A 24,261-nucleotide genomic window follows, 5' to 3' on the forward strand; every position below is an offset into this window, starting at 1 on the left:
TCCTACAATGGTAATTGCAGCTTCTGACACCTCGCTGTTGCTGGTAATCCCTAGAGTGCTCCAGGGAGGAAAACAAGTGCCCTGTACATGTTAAGATTGCAAGCATGCCTAACATTTATAGGAAATCTATGGTCATGTTCTCAGACACAAATATTAGTGTGAAGAGGAAACTCTACATTTAACACCCAAGAAGTAGCACATATGTATCGGTGATTTAGCGATCTGTTCATCTTTAGGCCCCTTTCACACGGGCGGCTGTTCTGCCGCAGTTTAGAATGTTTATTTTTTTCTGTGAAATTCAAGACTCCAGGCACAGCGATCAGCTGCATTAGTACAGTGCAATTACCCGCTTTTATGTGCGTTTCTGTGCAGTTGCGTTCAGCTGCAGTTATCTAATCTAGTTGTTCCCATAGCAACCCTTTTTTTAATTTAATTTTTTGGTCCCTTGAATCCCTTCTCACACTGCTATCCACAGTTGACACAAAAGACTACGATTACCTGCGGTTATGTGCATATAGCTGCGCTACATTACACCTGGACGCATTCAATTCTATTTTTTCCGCATGTAACGAAATCGCAGCTAAACGTTGTGTGTGAATGGGGCCATAGGGAAGCATTGTGTGCTTTTAGCTGCGGTAGAAAACTAGAAAATCCGCAGCTAAAAGCACCATTCTATCCATCTGTGTGAAAGGGGCCTTAGGCATACAGATTTTGAAAGTAGACTGTATATGCACAGAAGTTACTGCAAATTTGTCAGAGCCAGTGCAAGAGAAATAACACACCTTTTGAAGTACTCATTTAGCACATATAACTTGATAGATGTATAATGTAGTGTATGGATCTTGTCTGCAGTCCAGTTTTCAAACAATACGCTTTTGAAACTGCCAGCTATTATCAGTGACACCATGCTTACTTGTAGTGTCACTCAGCCCCTTTACACACTCTGGGTCTTTTGAATGATGGAATAAGGGCCAAGAAGGATGTCGTTTCCCAATCAGACAATGAGCCATGCTTGTCTGTTATTGGTGTTGGCCATGCTTTCCATTCAGAGACTATGATGTCATGTGCACGTGCTTTGCAATTTTAATGAAAACCGGTCTACAGATTCACATACTCTTCCCTTCCAGATGGCTTTTTTTTGTAGCATAAAGCCTAAAACCAGTGGTCCTCAAACTCTATGACCAAAAGGCCCGATCACTGTTGGTCACACTGTTTAGCGCCAGCATCTGTTGGAGTAATAAGAATTGGGAGTCAAAAAATACCCTATGCCAGTGGTAAGTGGGGAGCAATAAACATCCTGGTATCAGAGACTATAATAAATGCCCCTGGGTCAGGGGGAAGAATAGGGCCCCAGGATTAGTGTCAGTGGTTAGTGGCAGGAACATTGCCTCATCATTGGTGTCCGTTAAAGAAATGGTGGCCCATCACTGGTGTCAGTGATCATCTGGAAGAATGTTATGGTGTTAGTGGGAGGAATGGTGCCCAAGCGTTAATGTCAATGGGGAGGATTGGTCCTCATCATTGGTGTCAGTGGGAGGAATCATGCCCCAGCATTGGTGTCAGTGGGGGGATTGGTTCCCCCAGCATTGGTGTCAGTGGGAGGAATAGTGCCCCAGCATTGGTGTCAGTGAGAGGAATGGTGCCCCAGCATTGGTGTCAGTGGGAGGAATGGTGCCCCAGCATTGGTGTCAGTAGGAGGAATGGTGCCCCAGCATTGGTGTCAGTGGGAGGAATAGTGCCCAGCATTGATGTCGGTGGGAGGAATGGTGCCCCAGTATTACTGTCAGTGGAGAGAGGATTAGTCCCTCAGCATTGGTGTCAGTGGAAGAAATGGTAACCCAGCATTGTTAGCAATGGGAGTAATGATGCCTCAGTATTTGTGTCAGTGGGAGGAATGGTGCCCCAGCATTGGTGTCGGTGGGAGGAATGGTGCCCCAGCATTGGTGTCGGTGGGAGGAATGGTGCCCCCGCATTGGTGTCGGTGGGAGGAATGGTGCCCCAGCATTGGTGTCGGTGGGAGGAATGGTGCCCCAGCATTGGTGTCGGTGGGAGGAATGGTGCCCCCGCATTGGTGTCGGTGGGAGGAATGGTGCCCCAGCATTGGTGTCGGTGGGAGGAATGGTGCCCCAGCATTGGTGTCGGTGGGAGGAATGGTGCCCCAGCATTGGTGTCGGTGGGAGGAATGGTGCCCCAGCATTGGTGTCGGTGGGAGGAATGGTGCCCCAGCATTGGTGTCGGTGGGAGGAATGGTGCCCCAGCATTGGTGTCGCGGGGAGGAATGGTGCCCCAGCATTGGTGTCGGTAGGAGGAATGGTAACCCAGCATTGTTAGCAATGGGAGTAATGATGCCTCAGTATTGGCGTCGGTGGGAGGAATGGTACCCCAGCATTGGTGTCGGTGGGAGGAATGGTGCCCCAGCATTAGTGTCAGTGGGAAGAGGATTGGTCCCTCAGCATTGGTGTCAGTGGAAGAAATGGTAACCCAGCATTGTTAGCAATGGGAGTAATAATGCCTCAGCATTGAGGTCAGGGGTAGGAACCATGCCTTAACATTCTTGGCTGCACGTTTCATATGAAGTCCCATACTCTTCCCCCCCCCCCCTTTCCATATAATAGAGATGGAGGCATTTCTTATCTGTTCAAAGCCTCATATAAAGTCCCAACTGTTTCCTTTTTCTTTATTAACATTGTCAGTGGGAGGAATGGTGACCTAACATTGATGTCCGTGTGAGGTATGATGCCCCCAGCATTAGTATTCAGTGACACTTACCTCTGTTACCTCTGTGCAGGATCCATGTCTCATACTGCTCCTTATGGTTATGTCATGGTTGGAACTATGCAGGCACCATGGAGTAAGAAATCAATCGACTTAATACTGCCTTTGACAGACTGTCAGAGACCTGTATAAGGCAACCCAATGGGCTGTGTTTAATAACTACAGATAATGATCAACTATAGCGACAGATCAGCCATAGTATGTTTGTCTGTGTGCTATTAAATAGATATGGTTTCTTATATGGCTAAATACTGTTGAATAGTATGTTTTTCTTACCTGGCAAAACTGCCTTAATGCTTGTTTCATTGTTTTATTACAGTTTTTATTATTCTGAACAGAGCTGTTAGCCTTTTACAGGATTCCTTTTCTTCTTTTAGTGAAGTTATATTGGTCATGTTGATGGTAAAATAAAGCACACAGAGGTGATAAAAAATTTGTTGGACTAATGTGGCAAGAATTCGCCCAGCCTTGATGAATTCTGGATGTATTTTGCTTAATCCAATGAGTTCTACAGTGAAATAACTAAATCTGAAAAAAAAAAAACATTGTATTTTGGCCCATAGACAGAGATGACGAGCTTAGGAAATCCATATTGGGTATAATATGGCCAGAATTAATCAAAGACTGCTTGCCACCTTTATTGGAAAATGCTATTCATAAATGGACCCCTTAGAAAAAAAATTCTTGCTCACTTCAAATTTTTCCCATGACATCTCATTGCTATACAAACTGCTTCTGGCAACTGCATATTTAAACCCTCAAGCCTATGTCATAAATGTGTGATTCAAAAACTGTGATAATGATTATGTGTTGTCAACTGCAGCTAAAATGTTTTTGCTACAATGTGAAATGGCGGATCAACCAATATAAATTTCTAAATAAAGTAAATAACATGCTGTGATCAAAATATGAACACCTTACAACATTAGATGATATATAAAACCTCCTCCGGAGAATTATTCCCTCCCCTTCTCCTCCTATATACCTTTTATGTTCTTCCCTTACTATATAATACTTACTATAAACATACTTTAGAAGTTATGGTCAAAACTTTAAAATCATATATTTTCTTTTAGACATATTTATATTTTCTTGGGATTAAAATGTTTAAAACTCAGCTATAAGAATGTTTTCAAATTCTAAAATATATAAAGGCCATTTATTGTCATTCCCACAAGAATATCTTGAAATTCTTCTTTGCTTTGTATCATCCGTACTTCAATATGTCTACTTTTTATTTCTGGTATCACATAATTTGTCTTATATTCTGTACATGTAATTTATTTTAACATAAAATAAAAATTTTTGAATGAGAAAATATGAACACCACTATATAATGTGCCCATAAATAAATCCACAATTTAAAATATGTATATTCATGCAAGAAAAATTGCTGGTGTGTAATCACTCTTTCGTGATTTAATATCCCAGTTTAGTGCCATGCATGCTATTCTCCACCGGTATAATTTGACATTTTCCCCCGTCCAAAGTATTCACTCACCAGATAACCTTTAATAAAAAGCGTTTTCATCCACTCCACCAGGGATACTGTATCCACTAAAATTCTCAATAATAAATGGGATCCTTCAGTCCTCCAAGGTTCATATTATATTGCACTCCTCTTTCGCTCAATCGTATAATGAAAAAAAATGCTATCATTGCACAACATGTTTATTCAATTTAAATTTCAGTATAAAATACAGATGCCAACTCACATGTCAAAGTGCCTTCTGACCAACACTAAGTCTATCCAGCAAACCAGGTCTGTAAATGTCACACCGCTCTGTGCACTGAAGCTGGCATGCATTCCAATTCTCGGCTGAGGTAACCAAACGCAAGAACTGACATAACCATCGTGTCACGATGCTTCAACTTGTTTCGCATGCTCAATGCGTCATCAGGAGCCCTGGAGGATTGCAGAATGCTGTTTATTATTGAGAATTTTAGTGGATACGGCATCCCTGGTGGAGTGGATGATCACGCTTATTATTAAAGGTTATCTGGTGAGTGAATAGTTTGGACGGTAGAAGATTTCACATTATACCGGTGGTAAATAGCATGAATGGTACTGAATTGGGATATTAAATCTAGAGGTCGACCGATATGGGTTTTTCTCTGGCCGATGCCGATGCCGATATTTAGAAATCATGGCGGCCGATAGCCGATATATGATGCCGATTTTTTTTGGGCCGATATGTTAGGCCGATTTTATTTTATTTATTTATTTATTTTTAATCCCCCTTGATCTAACACACCTTTCCCACTGGGGCGTTTTAAGGCGCTTTTGGGCTAAAAATAGCGCCTGTAAAGTGCCTGTAAAATGGCTCCCCTGCAGTCTGTGTGAAAGACAGAGTGCTTTCACACTGAGGCGATGCGCTGGCAGGATCTTAAAAAAAAAGTCCTGCAAGCAGCACGTTTGGAGTGGTGTATACTGCTCATCCACCACTCCTGCCCATTGATATGAATGGGCACCACTGCCGAAGCGCATGCAATGCGATTTGGCAGCGGTGCTTCATGGGCGCATTTAACCTCTTCCTTGGCCGCTAGCTGGGTTATATGTGCCCCACTAGCAGCCAAATAGCACCGCTAAAATGATGGTAAAGAGCCGCTTAAACTTGCATTTTACCATCAACGCCTGCCCGCTCCAGTGTGAAAGCGGCCTTCATACGTGATACAGAAAATTTCTTACACTTAAACATTTATTAAACAAAACAAACCTCCAATCAGTTTACTTGTATGTATGATTTAGATAATATATATATATATATATATATATATATATATATATATATATATATATATATATATATATATATATATATATTAAATAAAAACAGGTAGTCAAAACTTTTGGACAAAAAAAAATGGGCTAACTTTACTGTTTTTATTTTATTTTTATTTTTTAAATGGTGTATTTTTTTCCCAAAAAAATGCATTTGAAAGACCTCTGTGCAAATGCCGTGTGACATAAAATATTGCAACAACCGCTATTTTATTCCCTAGGATCTCTGCTAAAAAAATATATATCATTTTTGGGGGGTCTAAGTGATTTTCTGGCAGAAAATACAGGATTTTTACTTGTAAGCAACAAGTGTCAGAAAAGATTTAGTCTTTAAATGGTTAAACTGAGAACTTCTACACACAGAGATGACTTAATTCATTCAAGTGTAAACATTGTATCATTCTGTTCTTTTCTTGGCAGCCTGCCCAGAGTGGAGGAAAGGGTTGCTATGACGACTCAGTCAACTTAGACCATTCTATACAGAAGTCATTTCAAAGTCCCACTGTAGTTCTAAATCGGCTTTTTATCAGCACAAATCGGCCGATGCCGATTATTTAAAAAACGGCAAATATCGGCCGATATATCGGCCGGCCGATATATCGGTCGACCTCTAATTAAATCTAGGAAGAGTGTTTACACACCAGCAATTATTCTTGCATGAATCAACATTTTTTAAATTGTGGATTTATTTATGAGCACATTATATAGTGGTGTTCATATTTTGATCACAGGATGATGTTATTTACTTTATTTAGCATGGCTATCTATATTTATATTGCCCAACCCTCAAGCCTACCTGGCCCACAGAGAAAAGGAAATGTCTCACACCCTTTCTGACAGACACTGGTTCATAATCCTTCTCTTAACTCTTACTACTTCTATCAACAATAATATACCAGAGTGCAATGTTAAGCATGGTGGTACAGACAACCAGACCGCTGGATCCTTAGGGTTCCCCAATGTGCTGGAGATATGATCTGGCACCTGGTACCATTCCCCACTTAGTGGAAGCAGATCACCAACCTTATAACCATGTTTTACAGATACAGAAAATTGATATCACACCTCCTAAATGCGGCCAAGAGCCTGCTCTCCAAATATTCCCATGGAAGAGATCACTTTCCTTAAACAGGCATGTTGCCACAGTCTTTGTGATGAAATGTAAAATGTTCAAAGGACTGTTTTCTTTGTTTTTCTGGGATGCTTATTAATACCATTCTATTACATAATTCTTACAAAATGCTTGTGTATTTAGATGTAATACCTGCAAAAAAAATAACACAGAACTGTAAATCATTGTATTGGCATATACACTGTTTCTGAAAGTTGCTATGTATCTTGTATGGGTAAACTTTTATTAAAATGAAAAAAGAAAATATAAATATTTATATTCTTCATAATCAGCAAGTTTTGGGCCACATTTAGACCCTTTCACACTGGGGCGTTTTTCAGGCACTTTTTTTTTTTTTAACGCTAAAGCGCCTGAAAAACATCCCAGTGTGAAAGGGCTCCGACACAGGCTTACCGATTCGTAAATAATGGCGAAGAGCCATCTTCACCTGTGTTGGATGCACAGATGTGTTGTGCAGGCAGCCCATTCAAATCAATGACATGTGGGCAGCTGTATGGATCTCCCTTCACATGGGATTACAAATCAGTACTTCTGCATAAATGAAGCTTTCACATTTTTCAAAATTTTATATTGTTTTTGTGTTTGTGTTTTGTGTTGTTTTTGTGTAAATTGTTTTCTGAAATCTTTTCTAGGGTTTGACAGGGGCAAGGATGAAACTTTGCAAAGTAAAGATGACTCTTCTCACTCCATGTCCAAGAGCAAGGTAATCTCCTGCATGCTTTCCTTGGCTATTATCTTTATCACTAAATGCCCCCTAATGTCCAGATGTGTTTGTGTTATGTAGCAATGTACATTTATTAGGATACATAGGTAAATATTTGGTATTTGTTCCAGATTTTATTGCACATAGTAGAGCTCTGGTTTACTTAGGGGCTCATGGGAATTGATCAGCCTTAATCGCTGCCCATCCGCCCAATGCAGATATACTGCTGTAGTGACCGCTGGATCACATATCTGGTAAGTGTTCTGGGCTTCCAGTTAGGGGGGCGCACCCACACACAGCTCCAGCTGTGCTGTGATTTGTTACAGCACAAGACAATTAGTGGGTGTTGGCCAATGAGGGATCTCCAGGACCAGCTGATTGCCTCCGTCATTCAGGGAAGGGAGCTCTGTGTTGTAAACAACTCAGAGCTCTGAACACCGACAGGCAATCATCTAGCTGTTTTTTTTTTATTCCCTGCAAAGCATTGTTCAGCACACATTTAACCCCTTGATTGCCCCTAGATGTTAACCTCTAAATGGTCAGTGTTATTAGTACAGTGACAGTGTATTGTATTAGTGTCACTATTGATTTTAGTCAGTGTCGTCGTCCCCCCCCCCCCCCCCCCCCCAGCCAGCGTGAGCTAGTATCAGATTGCCTGCCACACTATCGCAGTCCCACTAGTAAAGTCTCTGATCACCGTCATTACTACTATAAAAAAAAAAAATAATGAAATAAAAATTCCAGTGTCTATACCAGATGCTATAACATTCACGCAAACCAAATGATATACTCTTATTGGGGTTTTTTTTTAGTGTTTTGTTTTAACCAAATATGTAGCAGCATACATTTTGGCCTAAAATCAAAACATTTGATTTTGTTTGCAATTTTTTTTATTGGATGTGTTTTATAGCAGAAAGTAAAAAATATCAGTTTTTTATTATTTCTAAATTTTCTGTCTTTTTTTTTTTTTTTTGTTCATTTCGCAAAAATGAAACCCATTGGTGATCAAATACCACCAAAAGAAAGCTGTAGTTGTGTGAAAAAAATAAGTTTTATTTGCGTACAGTGTTGCATGACCACTCAATTGCCAGTCAAAGTTGCGCAGGGCAAATAGCAAATATTTCCCTGGTCATGAAGGGGGTAAAATCTTCCAGAGGTCAAGTGGTTTATAAAAGTGGGCTGTTACCTCATACAGTAGTTCTCTTCTTATGCCAGTAAGAACCATCATCAAAACAGATTCATAGATGAAAGAAGGTGTCGGGGCATTCAAAGTATTCGACAAGTAAATGGTGACTGCTAATAGGCTGAACCATTCAGTGACTGCTTGTCTCCAGTACTAGCTACATCTCTGTACTACATCACCCAACTCCCCGCACTGCCATCTGTTATGATTATATTATAATTATACAGGATTTATATAGCGCCAACAGTTTGCACAGCGCGTTAAAACTAGAGGGTAGACAGTACACTTACAGTACAAATCAATGCCTTAGTATTCAGGGGGGCCCTGCTCGGTAGAGCTTACAATCTAGAAGTCAATGAATGTGAATCTGTACTTCCACTCCCACTCTATTACAGCACTACATAATTTAATGTGAATGGAGAAGGAGGGTTTTAGCCTCCTAGCAATGATTGTAGTAAGTGAGTGGTGTTGAGGGTTCAAGAACAGAGATTTCAGCAGAAGAATGAATAAGACAGTGGGTAATGAAGGAGCACATTCAACTATCCAAAACTGAAATAATAGCTTCTAGTAGCCAGATACTGAATTAATTTAAATATGGCATATGAAATATTCAGAAAAACATGTTTATTTTAATTTTTCCTACCTACAATAGAAAAAGTTAGAGGAAATTTGATTTTCTTAGGAAATGTATTCTTTTTTTATCAGATTAATAAGTATGTATCCTCAAGTGTATAGATATACTAGTATATTTTTTCTGAGTTTTATCATCCAGGGGTATACATTATTTTTATAGGATTCTTGTTACAGTATAAAATACAAGCAAACAATGGTAAGGCCCCTTCAGGCTGAGCGGAATCCATCCAAGCAGATCCGCCTGCTCAGGGGGGGATCTCTCCACTGATCCCCGCTGAGCAGTGGACAACAGCATAGCAGAAGGGGCACAGGCCACTGTTCTCTATGGGGGCGGTTGGATGGAAAGGGACTGCATGTCTGATTCCATCTGTCATCCGATCCAGTGGACAGAAGGCGAACGTATCCCCATCCGTCTGTTTTTAGCACATAAGATTGGATGCCGGCGGGTGACAGTGGACATCAGCCACCCCATAAAGAGCAACCAGTGGTCCCATCAGGTCTGCTTGAAAAACACACAGGCGTACCCAATCGTTCTGCTGGTGTGAAAAGGGCTTAAATGTTATTCTTTAACCTACATTTGTATTTATAATGTTCTCTACAATTTGTTGTTCCTTTGCAGTCTGAGTCTAAATTATATAATGGGTCTGAAAAGGACATTGCTTCTGCCTCAAGCAAACTTACAAAAAAGGAATCACTCAAGGTAAGTAATTTCTGATCGTGGTAAATGTCCGTGGCTTGTGCCAGGGGGATCTGTTATGGAATGTGTCTTGCTGCAGGATGGGACACTCATTGTAGTACATTCATTGTAGCCCTTTCAAGGTCTAGCATATCTAGCACATCTGAATGTGTCTGACAAAATGTTGCAGTGATTTGAACCCTGTATTATACTAAAGTGGAACTTTAGGCCCCAAAATGAAAATGGACAGGCAGGATTTTTCATGCACAAGAGCCGGGACTCACGCACTTGTGCAGGAGTGATGTCCTCTCAGGCCCCCCTCCCCCCCTAATGACACCAGCGGACAATCGAGACCTGGAATCTGGCTGGTAGTGGGTTCTAGGGATGGTACATCACTGGGTTCAAGGTGAATTTTGTTCCGCTTTAACCAGTATAGAATCATGGAAATAGGAGAGACACCCAATAGCCTTCAACGAAGTGCCCAGGCCTTACTTTGTACACCCTGGTCTTCTTCCTTTTGCCTTTTTCTCCAGAGCTGTCAAAAATCTGAAGCACCAGCTGTCATATTGACAGTCAGGTTCCAGTCTTTGTTGCAGTCATGCTGACAGAAGCGCCTGTTATAAGATGAAGCCTGAGAACCTTTATTTCAGGCATTGTTTTAAATAAATTTTATCAATATTATTGGTATTATGTATTCAGGGTTGTCCTTTATGTTAAGATTAAGGCCCCTTTCACACTAGTAGACCGATTGGGTCTGCCTGTCCGCTTTTCATGTGGACTAGATTGGACCACCTATTGCTCTCTATAAAGTGGCGGATGTGAACGAGCATGTGCCTGCTGACACCCGCCAGCATCCAATCCAGTCAGGTCCGCTACAAACACAGTTGAGGGTACGTTATACATTTGTCTGTCAGAACGGATGACAGTCAGATGGAAACGGACTGCCAGTCCATTTCCATCCGACTGCCCCATAGAGAACAGCGCGCTGAGTCCGTGTGTGCTCTGCAATGCAGACAAGGACCTGTCATCTGCCTGCTCAGTGGGAATCAGCAGGACGATCCCCCGCTGACCATGCGTATCCACTTGATGGTCCACTCCATCTTAAAGGGGCCTAAAGGCATTTCCTTTTTTATATGCACATAATGTCAGTAAAAGCAACCTCACAAGTGGAAAAATTTGTTTTTTCAAATATATGTAACATTTTGCAGCTTACCAGTCCTTAGACGGTGGCTGTATTACTTTTCTTTAAGCTTTTGTTCTCCTTTAGGCTGGCCATGCATTATACAATTTTCTTGTAGATTTACTAAAACCATATAATACGAGGTCATACTTAAACACTTTCAATTTGTATGCAATCAGGCAGGCCCTTGCATTACATAGATGTAGGTAAATCTAAAGGAAATTGAGTAAGAAAATTGTGTAATTTAGGACCAGCTTTATTTTCACCTCATCATCCAGCCAGTAGTAGCTCAACTCCTGTCCTAGGGTGGCTACTCTAATTCTTCCACTGCATGAATGTAGGCACAACATAGTCATCCATAGACACCATCATTGGACACCTGTGGGGAGGGTAGTGTTAGATGAACTAGTAGATTTAGATATGTCAATTAGCAATAATAGCCTAAGGCCTCATGTACACTGCTTCTGGTAAACAGACGTTTAGGAGCAGTTGGGAGTTTTTTCAACTGCCCCTGAATTCTCCTCTTTTATCTTATCTGTCCATGTACACAGGGTCATTTAGAGGCATTTTTTGGAAAGCAAAAAAATACGTTCAGAAGCTGAGTTTACAGGCATTTCAAGTGCCAAACGCTTCTAAATGCAGTAACTCGTGTTTAGCCGCATTGCATTGACAGGCGTTTTTCATTTTTGGCTAAAAAAAAAATGTTAAAACACTTCTAAATGCAAAACATGGCATGTAAATGTGGCAAAACATACATTTTAAACATGGGTTACTATCTGTCAAGTTAAATCGTTCAGCAGAGTTTGTAAAAATGTCCCGTGTACATGAAGCCTTACTCTGTCACAGTGTCACCTTGAGGAAGGGGACCCTACAAAGTAGGGCTGTCTTAAATTATTTGTTTTGAATAAATTGTGAAAATGCATTTCTGAGTGCTTGTTACTTCCTTCTCTGTTATAAGATAAGCAGTCATCCACTGTTCTTAGTTATACTTTGTCAACTTTTTCCAACCTTGACTTTGATAACTAGGTTTGCCCAAGGTCAGAATAGGCAGACTGGAAACTGATTAGTGTTTTCCACATGAAAACCTCCTGTTATCTGCATTAGTGTAATGTGTTTATTCTGTCCTTTCAGGTGCAAAAGAAAAATTACAGGGAAGAGAAGAAGAGGGCCACTAAAGAATTGCTCAGTACAATCACAGATCCATCAGTTATTGTCATGGCAGATTGGCTAAAGGTGAGAGCTACAGATGATGCCAGTTAGTCCTACATATAAGTTCATACATTCACAATGATGGCAGCATTTGCCAAACAGTTTGAAGCCACTTACTGCTGTTGGTCGTGCCACACGAGTCTATTTTTTTTTTCAAGGGATGCACCAAGTATTGCTTCGAGTTTAAAAGTTTGTAGATAGAAAGTATTTTTATAATGCTTGTATATGCTTTAAAGTGGTTGTAAACCCTTACAAACCACTTTGACCTACAGGTAAGTCTAGATTAAGGCTTACCTGTAGGTCCAAGAAATATCTCCTAAACCTATATGGTTTAGGAGATATTTACCCAAAGACAGCCACCGCTGTCTACGGCGTATGCGCCGTAGACAGCGGCGCGCAGGCGCACTGGGCAGGCCGCAGATCATGGCGATATGCCACGAGTGTCAGCTCCCGTGCGCATGCGTGGAAGTGACGTAATCGCTGCTCTGGCGAATCACAGCGCCGGAGCAGCGAGACCCACCAAGAAGATGGACGCTCGGAACTACAGGGGACAGCGGTGACTTCTCTGGCTCCTGTGTCAGGTAAGTGACACATAATGGGCTACTATGTGATGCATAGTAGTCCATTAGGCTTTACCTTTGCAGGGAATCAAAGAGGAAGTAAACCCATTAGGGTTTACTTCCTCTTTAAGAGCATTAACAGCACTTGTGTAGCTGATTAAATTGTATTCCCTATTCCCTTTTCCATGTAGAAGTTATTTCTATGTGCATGTGACAGTTCATTTCCTGCATTTATTAAAAAAGAAAGTTGCCTTGGCTTCAGCGGAATTGACATTGCCACAAGGACAGGCAGATCTGTCATCTTCCTTTTTGAAAGTGTTTTAAACAATGTTATCTATAAAATTCATAAGCATTTCCATTTCTTGTTTTCCTTTGTCCTTACCCCACGAAGGGATATGGCCAGATTTTGAAACACAAATACAACATATGCAGGCATGCATCAGCTATTATTCTTCTAGTTACTGATGAGTTCTTGTTGTCATATTAATGCTTTCAGCAGACACATTAGTTTTTAAAATTACACTGTCAGTACAAAGTCAAAACTGAAAGAAGAGGCTCTATGCTTTTCAAATGGCCCATGTGTTGAAATGCCACTTTGATAATATTTCCAGGTGGGTGGGTTGAATTCTCCCTCCCCCTGCTGCTCGCTGTGGTTACTCCCACAAATTTATATGAATATGTTGCCAACACAACCGATCAAAAAATGCACATAACCCTTTTTTTTTATTTAATTAAAATTAAAAATTAATTTTAATTAAAAAATTAAGTAATTCATGCACCACAACAGTATGTACGTTGTGGTGCACTGTGGTGTGTCTCAAGTTGGTACCACAATGCACCACACAAAGATTAAGTGTGTTGCAGTAATGCACAAGTGTTATTATGCAGTTCTGCAAGATATAGATGTCAATGGGTCCTAACACTTTAAGGCCCATTCACACTATTGTGGTATGTTAACACATGTGCGTTGCATTAAGACCAGTTTGATTGGGCTGCCTAATGCACCAAAAAAGGTGCATGTACCTATCTGGTAGCTGCATGTCTGTTGGCAAGATTCTTTGGGATGCCATTTAGGCCTCCATATTTCTCTTAGATAAGCTTTAATGTATTGTGCTAACTAATTGATGCTGAGGTATGCATTCCCGTGACATCTAAAAGATACCATGTCCAATAGCCATGCAGTTTCACTGACCAAGAAGTAACTGAGCAATTAATTACTGTGTTGGATATTTATCAATTCTGTCACACAGCTAGGCAATGCTAAATAAAAATAGACAAAATGCATCATATTTAGGCAGCTTTATTCATATATGCCCCCTAAGCTGTTCTAAAATAGAACTGTAACAATGTTAAACATGCCCTTGACCACTTCGTAATTGTGCATCTGTTTTGAGTGAAAATCTGTCTCATCTTGTAAGATCTGTATAAGCCTGTTGTATTTTACATTCAAATTGAATTTAAAGCTGGCCATACACAATGTGAATACTGATGAAGTGGCTGAAATTGGCTATATAGGTGGTCCTTTTGCCACCTCCCACTAAACATCCTTCCATTGAATTATCAAAGAAGCCAGACAGAAAAGTGGCATCCAATCAGATGTAGCTATTGTTTGGGTATTCAGTCATTAGTATTAGGCCCCTTTCACAGTTTTTCAGACAGACCTGATCGGACCCCCCAGTCTCTACTATGTAGCGACGGATGTCATCCGATCCGCCTCCATCCGATCCTGTCCACCAAAAACAGACTGTTGGTGGACCTATTCCCCATCCTCCTGGCGAATCGGATGAAAAACGAACCTGTGGTCTGTTGCCATCTGATTGCCCCACTCTGCATAGCGGAGCAGACACAGACCCGTCATCCGCCTGCTCAGCGGGGATCAGCGGAGACATTTCCCGCTGAGCAAGTGGATGCCAATTCACGGAGGCACCCGTGTGAAAGGGGCCTTACATCTTAGTTATTCCAAAAATGGTATGCAATATTAACTGTTGTAGTGATCGGTTGGCCTTATTTTAAGTATGGTTCCCCTTTTACTGAGGGAGAAAAAGCAGCCTGCTTTGCTTGCCGAGGCCTACATGCTGCTGTTTGTATTGAAACGAAACATAAATGGATTCCAATCACTTCCTGCAGCCACTACCTACTTCTTGAGCACTGAGAGGATGGGTCTTCTGATGTAATCACATGAGTCCCGGTGATGTAATAAGAGAAACACTGTTACAGTAATGCTTGTGTAACAATTGTATGTAGTGTATTTTATCAGAAGTGGATTTTAACCCTAATGTGTTACATGTTTATTTACAGATTAGAGGGACATTAAAAAGCTGGACAAAACTGTGGTGTGTGTTAAAACCAGGAGTCTTGTTAATCTATAAAACCCCCAAAAACGGACAGTGGGTAGGCACAGTTCTACTGAATGCCTGTGAAATCATAGAGAGGCCATCTAAGAAGGATGGATTCTGCTTTAAACTTTTCCACCCACTGGAGCAGTCAATCTGGGCTGTTAAGGTAAATATCTCTTACTACTATTCTGCAGTAAAATAATGGCATACTGCATTCTTATGATGTGTAATGGCATTCCAAATGTTATGGACTACATGCTCCTATAGTATAAACCCAGTACAACATCATAAAGTCCACTTAGCATAACCCCAGTACAATATCAGAAAGACCAATTAGCGTAACCCCAGTATAGTGTCAGAAAGCTCACAGCATAACCCCTGTACCATATGAGAAAGATCCCATAGCTTTACTCCAGTGCAGTATTAGAAAGATCACATAATATAGTCCGATTTTGTTATGAGAAAAAACACTTAGTAGAACAATTCCAGTACAATATCAGAAGGCTCACATACAGTATTCAGAAGACCACATAATAACAGTACAATGTCAGAATCCCTACATATAATAAGCCCCGGACAGTGTTAGAAAGACAACATAGAATAACCCCAGTACAGTGTCAGACCACATGCCATAACACCAGTACAAGATCAGGATAACAACAAGATCAGGAAGACCACAAAGCATTACTCCAGTACAACATCCTGAAGATTGACCAATTTTATAAAAAAAAAAATGCTTTCTCTTAATGAGGTAAGTAAAACCCATCAGCAATAACATTATGGCCACTGACAGCTAAAGTGAGTAACATTGATTATCTCATTACAGTGGCACCTGAAAACGGGTGAGATATGTTAGGCAACAAATTAACATGTTGTCCTTGAAGTTGATGTGTTGAAAGCAGAAAAAAATGGGCACGTGTAAGGATTTGAGCGACTTTGACAAGGGCCAAATTGTAATGGCTAGATGATTAGATCAGAGCATCTCCAAAAATGCAACTCTTGTGTAGGTTGTTCCTCGTCTGCAGTGTACAGGACCTACCAAAAGAGGTCCAAGAAAGAAAAACTGGTGACAGGATCATTGATGCACATGGGGAACAAGTCTGGCCTGTGTAGTCCAATCCAATAGAAGAGCTACTCTAGCTCAAATTTCTGAAAAAGTTCATTTACAATAGATGTCAGAACACGGTGCATCACAGTTTGTTGTATATGGTTCTGTGTAGCCGCAAACTGGTCAGGGAGCCCATGTTCACATGTGCTCACAGCCAAAAGCACTTCCAATAAGTATATGAGCATCAGAACTGGAGCAATGGAAGAAGGTGGCCTGGCTTGATGAGTTCAATAATGGTTTGCGGAACACGAGTTTGAGATCCTCCAAATTCTTCAGATCTCAATCCAATTGAGCATCTGTGGGATGTGCTGGACAAACCAAGTCCAGTCAGTGGAGGCCCTACTTTGCAACTTTCCAGACTTTCTTCTACTGACGGCTTGGTGCCAGATACCACAACATACTTTCAGAGGTCTAGTGGAGTCCATGCCTCGACTCGCCTCCGTTATGGTGGATGGTCATACCGCTATAGCTGATTTGTGTATGCCTCTCACAGTAAGTAATACACATGTAAAAGAATTCCTAAAATTAGAGCCTGTGTGTCTCCATATGTCTTCCTTAGCATGTTAGAGGGAGGTTGGTCTGAACCATAAACAAACCCAGCTCCAAAGAAGCTTCCCCTGTTCTGCATTAGGTAACCAGCCCTATCAGTAGAGGCAGTGGGCTGGAGCTCTTGTGTAAGAACTTCATATGTGTTTTTTTTTTCTGCAGTCAACCTTTTTGGATGGTTCCTGTTAACATACTGAATATATTTTCCTTTTCTTCACTTCTTTTAAGGGTCCTAAAGGTGAAGCTGTTGGATCCATTACTCAGCCTCTTCCAGGCAGTTACTTGATTATTAGAGCTGCGTCAGAATCAGACGGTAAATACAATTTTTTCTTGTGGTTAAAAGGCAAGACTTGAAATAAAGGCTGTTCTGTGCTATGTTTGCTCTTAGTCAATACCAGCTGCTCACATTTGTACCTTCACAGCTGCCAACGCAGGATTTATTTAGAATCATATTATTTGAAAGGAAATGGATATTGTGATCTGTATGTAGGGTGTAAGAAGGAATAGATCACCTTATATTGTTAAAGCAGTTGTATACCCGCACAGGAAAAAACAAAACTGTAGGGCAAAGGCATAATGAGCTAGAATGCAGCACATACCAGCTCATTATGAAATGCTCACCTTAGAACGAGGCGTCTGCATCTGATCTCCGTCCATGCAGAGAGAGCTGATATTCTGCCATTGATGTTTCTTCCGGGGTCACGGCTCCTGCGAATGCGCGCAGGGGTCTTCTTGGCAAGGTTCTGCCGGACTTTCAGCCAGGCCTTCACAGTGCATGCACCGCTGACGTCAGTGGCTGCATGCAAAGTGAATATCTCCTAAACTGTACAGGTTTAGGAGATATGTATTTTACCTACAGGTAAGCTTTATTATAGGCTTACCTGTAGGTAAAAATTAAAACAAAGGGTATACAACCACTTTAAGGTAATCCATTCCCTTTACTTTAAAATAAATGACAGATTGTAGAATAATTAAAAAGTGTACGTGATGCAGGGGAAGGTCATGGAGAAACCTCATTACTTATGCCACATAGTATGTCTATACATTTGAATATACATTTACACAAAGGCTGAACATTCAAATGCAGAATAGTTATGTGTGAAATGAAGATAACCATGTTCCATGATGGAGAAAGTGTTTTTAGGGATTGTCTAAAGATGGATAGATTATGGAGATAGTCGGACAGATTGGGGTACGAAGTTCCAATGGATGGGAGGAGGTGGCAAGGGGGCCTAGAGAGCAGGAGGTCTTGGGAGGACCGAAGAGAGCAGTTTGGATGATATTGGTTGTGGATGGCTTTGTAAGTTGTTACTACTTTAAATTTTATTTATTTTATGGGTGAGTGGAAGCCAGTGGCGAGATTGACCGAGAGGGGCACTAGACACAGAACGGTTGGTAAGGTGGATAAGTCTGGTAGCAGCATTCATAATGGACGATAGCCCATGTAAACATAATCCAGTGAGGAGGGAGTTGCAGTAGTCCAGGTGAGAGATAACTAGGCAGTGAATCCGTGGCGGTGCATCCATTAAGGGCACACGGGTGCCACCCTCCTCCTCTCCAGCCACCCCCTCTGTGTAGTATGGATAGATTCATGGCCGCTGTAGTAACCCCCTATTCAGGTGTCCGGCCCCTTTTCAGATGGGAGGGGGGGGTAGGGGTGTTTTTGAAGCACCTGATTAGAACCATAGGCTCTAATTGGCTTCAAAAAAAGGTGAACTGCGAGCGAAAACCATTTCGCTCACAGTCCACCCAGGTGTGTTAGCAAAACAAATGAATATTTGCTTTGCTAACACAGAACCGCCCCTCAGCCAATCAGGAGACGTGGATGTAATACCGGTCACCTGGTTGGCTGAAGGCAGAGGCGATCCCATTGGCCGCCTAGCAGAACAGGAATAAGATGTGCACTGAGGACACAGGAGCCATCGCCGCACTAGCCATCCCACAGCTCGCTGCCTGACCCGCCACCATGATGGGGTAAGTACCGGGCATACAGCAGGCGGGGGGGTTGTCACAGTGGCTGCAAATTATTGGCACAGAGGCTGCAATTGATGGGGCACAGTTTGCTGTATTTGCTGGGCAGAGTTGGCTGCATTTGCTGACTGGGCACAGTGACTGCATATGATGGGCAGAGTTGGCTGCATATGATGGGCAGAGTTGGCTGCATATGATGGCCACAGTTCACAGTTGGCTGCAATTGATTGCACAGTGGCTGCAACTTATGTTTTTGTTTCAGTATTTTTTTGAATTTTTCAGTGCGTTTGCACCCCCCTGTGCACTGGAGTGAATTAGAAGCTTTGTGGTGTCATTGATTAACAGGGGGCATATTCTGGAGAGGTTGCAAAGGCATGGTTTGGACAGGGATTGGATGTGGGTCTGAAAGGGACAGTTCAGCGTCCAGGGTTACCCCTAGCACCCTGGCATGTAGAGATGGACTAATAGTTGTGCCATTGATCTTGACAGAGGAGTCAGGAGAAAAGGCACGTGGGGGATAGATTGAATTTGAGGAAGTGGTGTGATATCCAGTGTTAATAAATCTGTGATACATGAGGAAACTGATGGGGTAAAGGAGTGCAGTAGCTTTCTTTCAGGGGGAATCTTGGGGAGAATCAGGATGCCAAATGTTTATTTCTCTTATATTCACCGACCGACACTGTGACCGCTTGCGGACTCACAGCTGGGCTCGCACTGCGCATGCGCAAGTCATGCTGCGCTCTCCTAGTGGCCAGGCAATCTTCTGGGACCTGTGATGTGTCCCAGAAGATTGCAGAGAGGGAGGGACCTCCTAGGGGGAGAGGACAAGTCACCTAGGCAGCAAAGTGATGAAAGGAGAAAGTGGGACAGGAAGTACCTGTCAAAACCAGGTAACCACTCACCCCCCCCCCCCCCCCAAAAAAAAAATTACATGCCAAAAGTGACATGTAAAGGGGGCGAGGTGTGCTTAAAGCGGATGTTCCACTTTTGGGTGGAACTCCTCATTAAAGAGGAAGTAAACCCTGATGGGTTTACTTCTTCTCTGTCTCCCTGCAAAGGTAAAGCATAATGGGCTACTATGCATCGTATAGTAGCCCATTATATGTCACTTACCTGACACAGGAGCCAGCGATGTCGCTGCTGTCCCCTGTAGCTCGGAGCATCCATCTTCCGGATATCGCTGCTCCGGCCACTCACAGAGCCAGAGCAGCAATGCCGTCACTCATGCGCACAGGAGCCGCCACTAACGGCATAGCGCCGTTAGCAGCGGCATGCATGCGCCGTAGACAGCAGTGACTGTATTTTTGTAAATATCTGCTAAACCGTGTAGGTTTAGCAGATATTTCTTGGGCCTAAAGGTAAGCCTTAATCTAGGCTTACCTGTAGGTCAAAGTGGTTTGTAAGGGTTTACAACCACTTTAAGATACTCATGCTTTCTTGTATCAGTATGCTAATTTGGAAGGATGTTTGACTGTCCCACAATACCCAAAGTGACACATGAAACAACAGTGTTCTGCAAATTAAGATTAAATTGCCCAAGTAATAAGGATAGAATGGATAGACTGTTTCACCCTTGTAGCAACTGTTCATAGTCCCTTGGTATTTAGAGTGTTAATGTGGAATAACATTCCTGGGTTTTGCATAGCTGCTCTGTGGCATGCAGCAGACGTGGGTGAGGCAGCAGAAAATGCCATTGTGCCAGCAGACAAAACACTTTAACTCCTCTACACCAACAGAGCGTGTAAAACATATTTTCAGGGCAGTTTGTATTAATAATCACATCCTAGTTTGGAGGTGATTTTGATTACTATGAGAGTGGAATTCTGTACTCCAGAACCAGATGTCACCTAATGATGCTAACCTCCCTGCATATTATAATGCAGTAACCCCTAGCAATCAATCAGGTTTTTGTTAGCTATGGTTAGATTAGTAAAATATTGGTTCTGATTAGTGGCCATGAGTTATTGCACTGTGTTGTCTCATGACATTCCGAGTGTCATCCCCAAGGAATAATTAAAGTGATACTAAGCATTTTAATTTAAATTGTTCAATTTACATTGTTCCTTCTATTTCTTTATGTGGATGATGGCACTGTAATTATTTTAATTAAAAAAAAAGAAAAATCGAAGTACCTTTTTCCTAATTGATATACAGCAGTCACATGACCCAGCTCTTTCCCAGCCTGTCTGCAGGAAAACATAAGCAGGAGGAGCTTCTAGTCCTCTGTGGCTGGTCACATATTAAAAAAAAAAAAAACGGCCTTTAGGATACAGAGTAAAAATAATTAATATCCATAAATGGTTTTAAACTGTCATACAAATATATATTTCAAATGCAATCTTTATTCTTTTGTGGAAATATCGTGTGATAGATTTCTGCCAGTCACGGGCAGTGGTCACGCTCCTCCAACTCATGTTTTAGAATAAAAGGGAAGTGAAGCCTCAGTTATTCTACATGTAATATCCTGCCCCCATTGTGTTTAGCTGGTTAGCTGGCATGGAGGAGGAGGGAGTGAGTGGACTGTCGTTTACCACTTGGTATTTGCTTATATGTGTGACTTTATAGACATATGGGCTGCTCAGATGTGATGGGGAGAAAATGCTCAGCATAGAAACTCATTGAAAACTGAGCATGTGCAGAGCTGCCAACATTGCTCTGCTAAATCCTTAGCTGAATTGGGGAATTGGACAGAAGGTGGAGATAGCGAATAGCAGGCTCAGTTAGGATTTTTGCAAAATACAGAAAGCAAATTTCATAATGACTGAGTATGAACAGCATCTAATACAGCATTTATTGATAGTTTTTTATGATGTGGGTTTAGTGACAAATGTGTTTATTGTTCTTCAGCAAATGTCTGTAGCTGATTAAAGCTATAACTATGTATCATAAATAAGGTTTATACTGCAGAACTATGATGGTAGACACTGCATACTCTGTATTTCATCACTCTGAAATGTTGTTTAAAAGCAAAATAACCCATTGTTGACATTTCCCTTGTGTCCAATTGGTATTCTAAATGAATAGAATTACAAAATTTCTTTTTGCTGAAGGTCTAGGCAACAACAGAGTCAATGTGCTGGGCTAAATGAGTTACTTTTGCTGCACTTGCTGTTTAGCACACAATCAATTTCTAAATGATAAAAATTAGAAATCTCACAAAAGTACAGATTTTTATTTTTGTTTAATATATTTATGTAACCGTTGCCAGCCTTTATTTCTCCTGAATCAGTATTATGACCTCAAATGGTCAGCTTTCTTCTGTTTTCAATATACCTGATGTTTAAATCCTGCCAAAAGCTAACAGTATTTTAACCTGTAAGAACCTGTGCGTTAATCTTTGTAAATGTGCGTTCAAGTATTAAATGTCTAAATATAGTCTGGCTGAAAAAGACACCAGTCCATATAGTTAAACCAATAGGCTAAATGCACACAGGCCAGCTAGGGATCAAGCCCACATGTGTGCCACCATTGGAAGCAGCTTCCTATGGTGGCACATGGTGAAGAGGAGGAGCCGAGAACAAGAGGATCAGTGCTGCACTGTGCAAAACCATTGCACAAAGCAGGTAAGCATGACCTGTTTGTTATTAAAAAAATAAATAACTTTACAATCAATTTAAATATTTAAGATATTTGAGGAATGGAGACTTTTTACTAGTTCAAGCTGAACTCAGGAAAAGTATCCATGCAGTATGTGAAATTTGGCATTGTAGCAGTCCCTGTACATCTGGGATGAAGTGTGAGAGAAAGAAGCAGTACAAGGAACAAATCAGTGTGCTAAAAAGAGGCATTATAAGTTCACTGCTGTGCTGCTTTGTATTTTACTGTTCAGTAACAGGGTAGAAGTTTGTTGAATGATGCTATCAGACTGGAGACCTCTAGTAGCAGAAAAAAGTAATGCAGGGGAAATATCTTAACCACTTCCTGCCTATAGGCCGTCCTATGATGTCCTGGACTTTGAGTGGAGATATCTGAATGATGCCTGTAGCTACAGATACGGTGCTTCTCCCAGCTTGCCCCTGCAATCGGCGAGCTGGAGAAGGAATCGGCGGTCACTGGAAGTTGAGTATAGAGATTTTCGGTGACCAGATGGTCCCCATTCTTCCCTGACCCTCTCAGGCCCGGGTGCGACATTCTTACGTCACGTCCTTTATCGGCGGAAGTAAACAATGCCGGGGATGCGGCTGAAAAGGCAGAGAGAGTTTATTTTTATGTTTTGATCTCAGCCTTTCCAGCCTGGAGGAGAGATGTGGGGTCTTATTGACCCCACATCTCTCCATAAAGAGGACCTGTCACGCATTATTCCTATTGCAAAGGATGTTTACATTCCTTGTAATTGGAATAAAAGTGATCACTTTTTTTTGTAAAAGAGAAAGTGTAAAAATAAAAGTAAAATAAAGATGAAATAAATAATCCTTTAAAGAGCCCCCGGTCCGGCGTGCTCACACACAGAAGCAAACGCATACCTAAGTCAGGCCCACATATGTTACCAGCGTTCAGATCACATGTGAGATATTACCGCATGCATTAGAGCAAAAACAACAATTCTAGCCCGAGACCTCCTCTAACTCTAAACAGGTAACCTGTAAAAAATGTCAAAGCATTGCCTATGGAGAATTTTAGATACCAAAGTTTGGCACTATTCCACGAGTGTGCACAAAGCATGACATGTTGGGTATCTATTTACTCGGCGTAACATTATTTTTCACATTATACAAAAAAATTGGTCTAACTTTACTGGGTTTTTTTTGTTTTTTTATTTATTTTTTTATTCATGAAACTTTTTTTTCTCCAAAAAAGTGTTTTAGAAATCGATGCACACTGTATGTCATAAAAATGTGCAACAACTGCTAAAAAAACATATATAATGTTTGGGGGTTCTGAGTAAATTTCTAGAAAAAAAAATTATGATTTTTACACGTAGGCACGAATTGCCAGAATTGGCCTGGATGGTAAGTGGTTAATTGAAGGTAAATGCTACTGCAAAAGTATGATTTTATCTTTAACTTCTTTTCGCTGGCATAACACATATACAGTGCCTTGTGAAAGTATTCGGCCCCCTTGAACTTTTCAACCTTTTGCCACATTTCAGGCTTCAAACATAAAGATATAAAATTTTAATTTTTTGTGAAGAATCACCAACAAGTGGGACACAATTGTGAAGTGGAACGAAATCTATTGGATATTTTAAACTTTTTTAGCAAATAAAAAACTGAAAAGTGGGGCGTGCAAAATTATTCGGCCCCTTTACTTTCAGTGCAGCAAACTCACTCCAGAAGTTCAGCGAGGATCTCTGAATGATCCAATGTTGTCCTAAATGACTGATGGTGATAAATAGAATCCACCTGTGTGTAATCAAGTCTCTGTATAAATACACCTGCTCTGTGATAGTCTCAGGGTTCTGTTGAAAGCGCAGAGAGCATCATGAAGACCAAGGAACACACCAGGCAGGTCCGTAATACTGTTGTGG

At 41.3% G+C, this 24,261-nt stretch overlaps 1 protein-coding gene across 9 annotated transcripts in view; it reads left to right on the forward strand.

Moving 5' to 3' along the window:
* The window catches only part of OSBPL8 (oxysterol binding protein like 8), a 403,742-nt gene that overhangs the window by 316,069 nt on the left and 63,412 nt on the right, over positions 1-24,261 (forward strand). For all 9 annotated transcript variants that reach the window (XM_077474149.1, XM_077474151.1, XM_077474150.1 and 6 more), the window contains 5 exons: positions 7,322-7,392; positions 9,828-9,908; positions 12,196-12,297; positions 15,132-15,335; positions 17,052-17,136. In XM_077474149.1, coding sequence (XP_077330275.1) covers positions 7,322-7,392; positions 9,828-9,908; positions 12,196-12,297; positions 15,132-15,335; positions 17,052-17,136 — 543 coding nt within the window. The remainder of the gene's footprint in view (positions 1-7,321; positions 7,393-9,827; positions 9,909-12,195; positions 12,298-15,131; positions 15,336-17,051; positions 17,137-24,261) is intronic.

The sequence above is a fragment of the Lithobates pipiens genome, unplaced genomic scaffold (genome assembly GCF_037356315.1).
Source record: "Lithobates pipiens isolate NorthernLeopardFrog02 unplaced genomic scaffold, aLitPip1_a1.2 Scaffold_8, whole genome shotgun sequence".
Classification (NCBI taxonomy): Eukaryota; Metazoa; Chordata; class Amphibia; order Anura; family Ranidae; genus Lithobates; species Lithobates pipiens.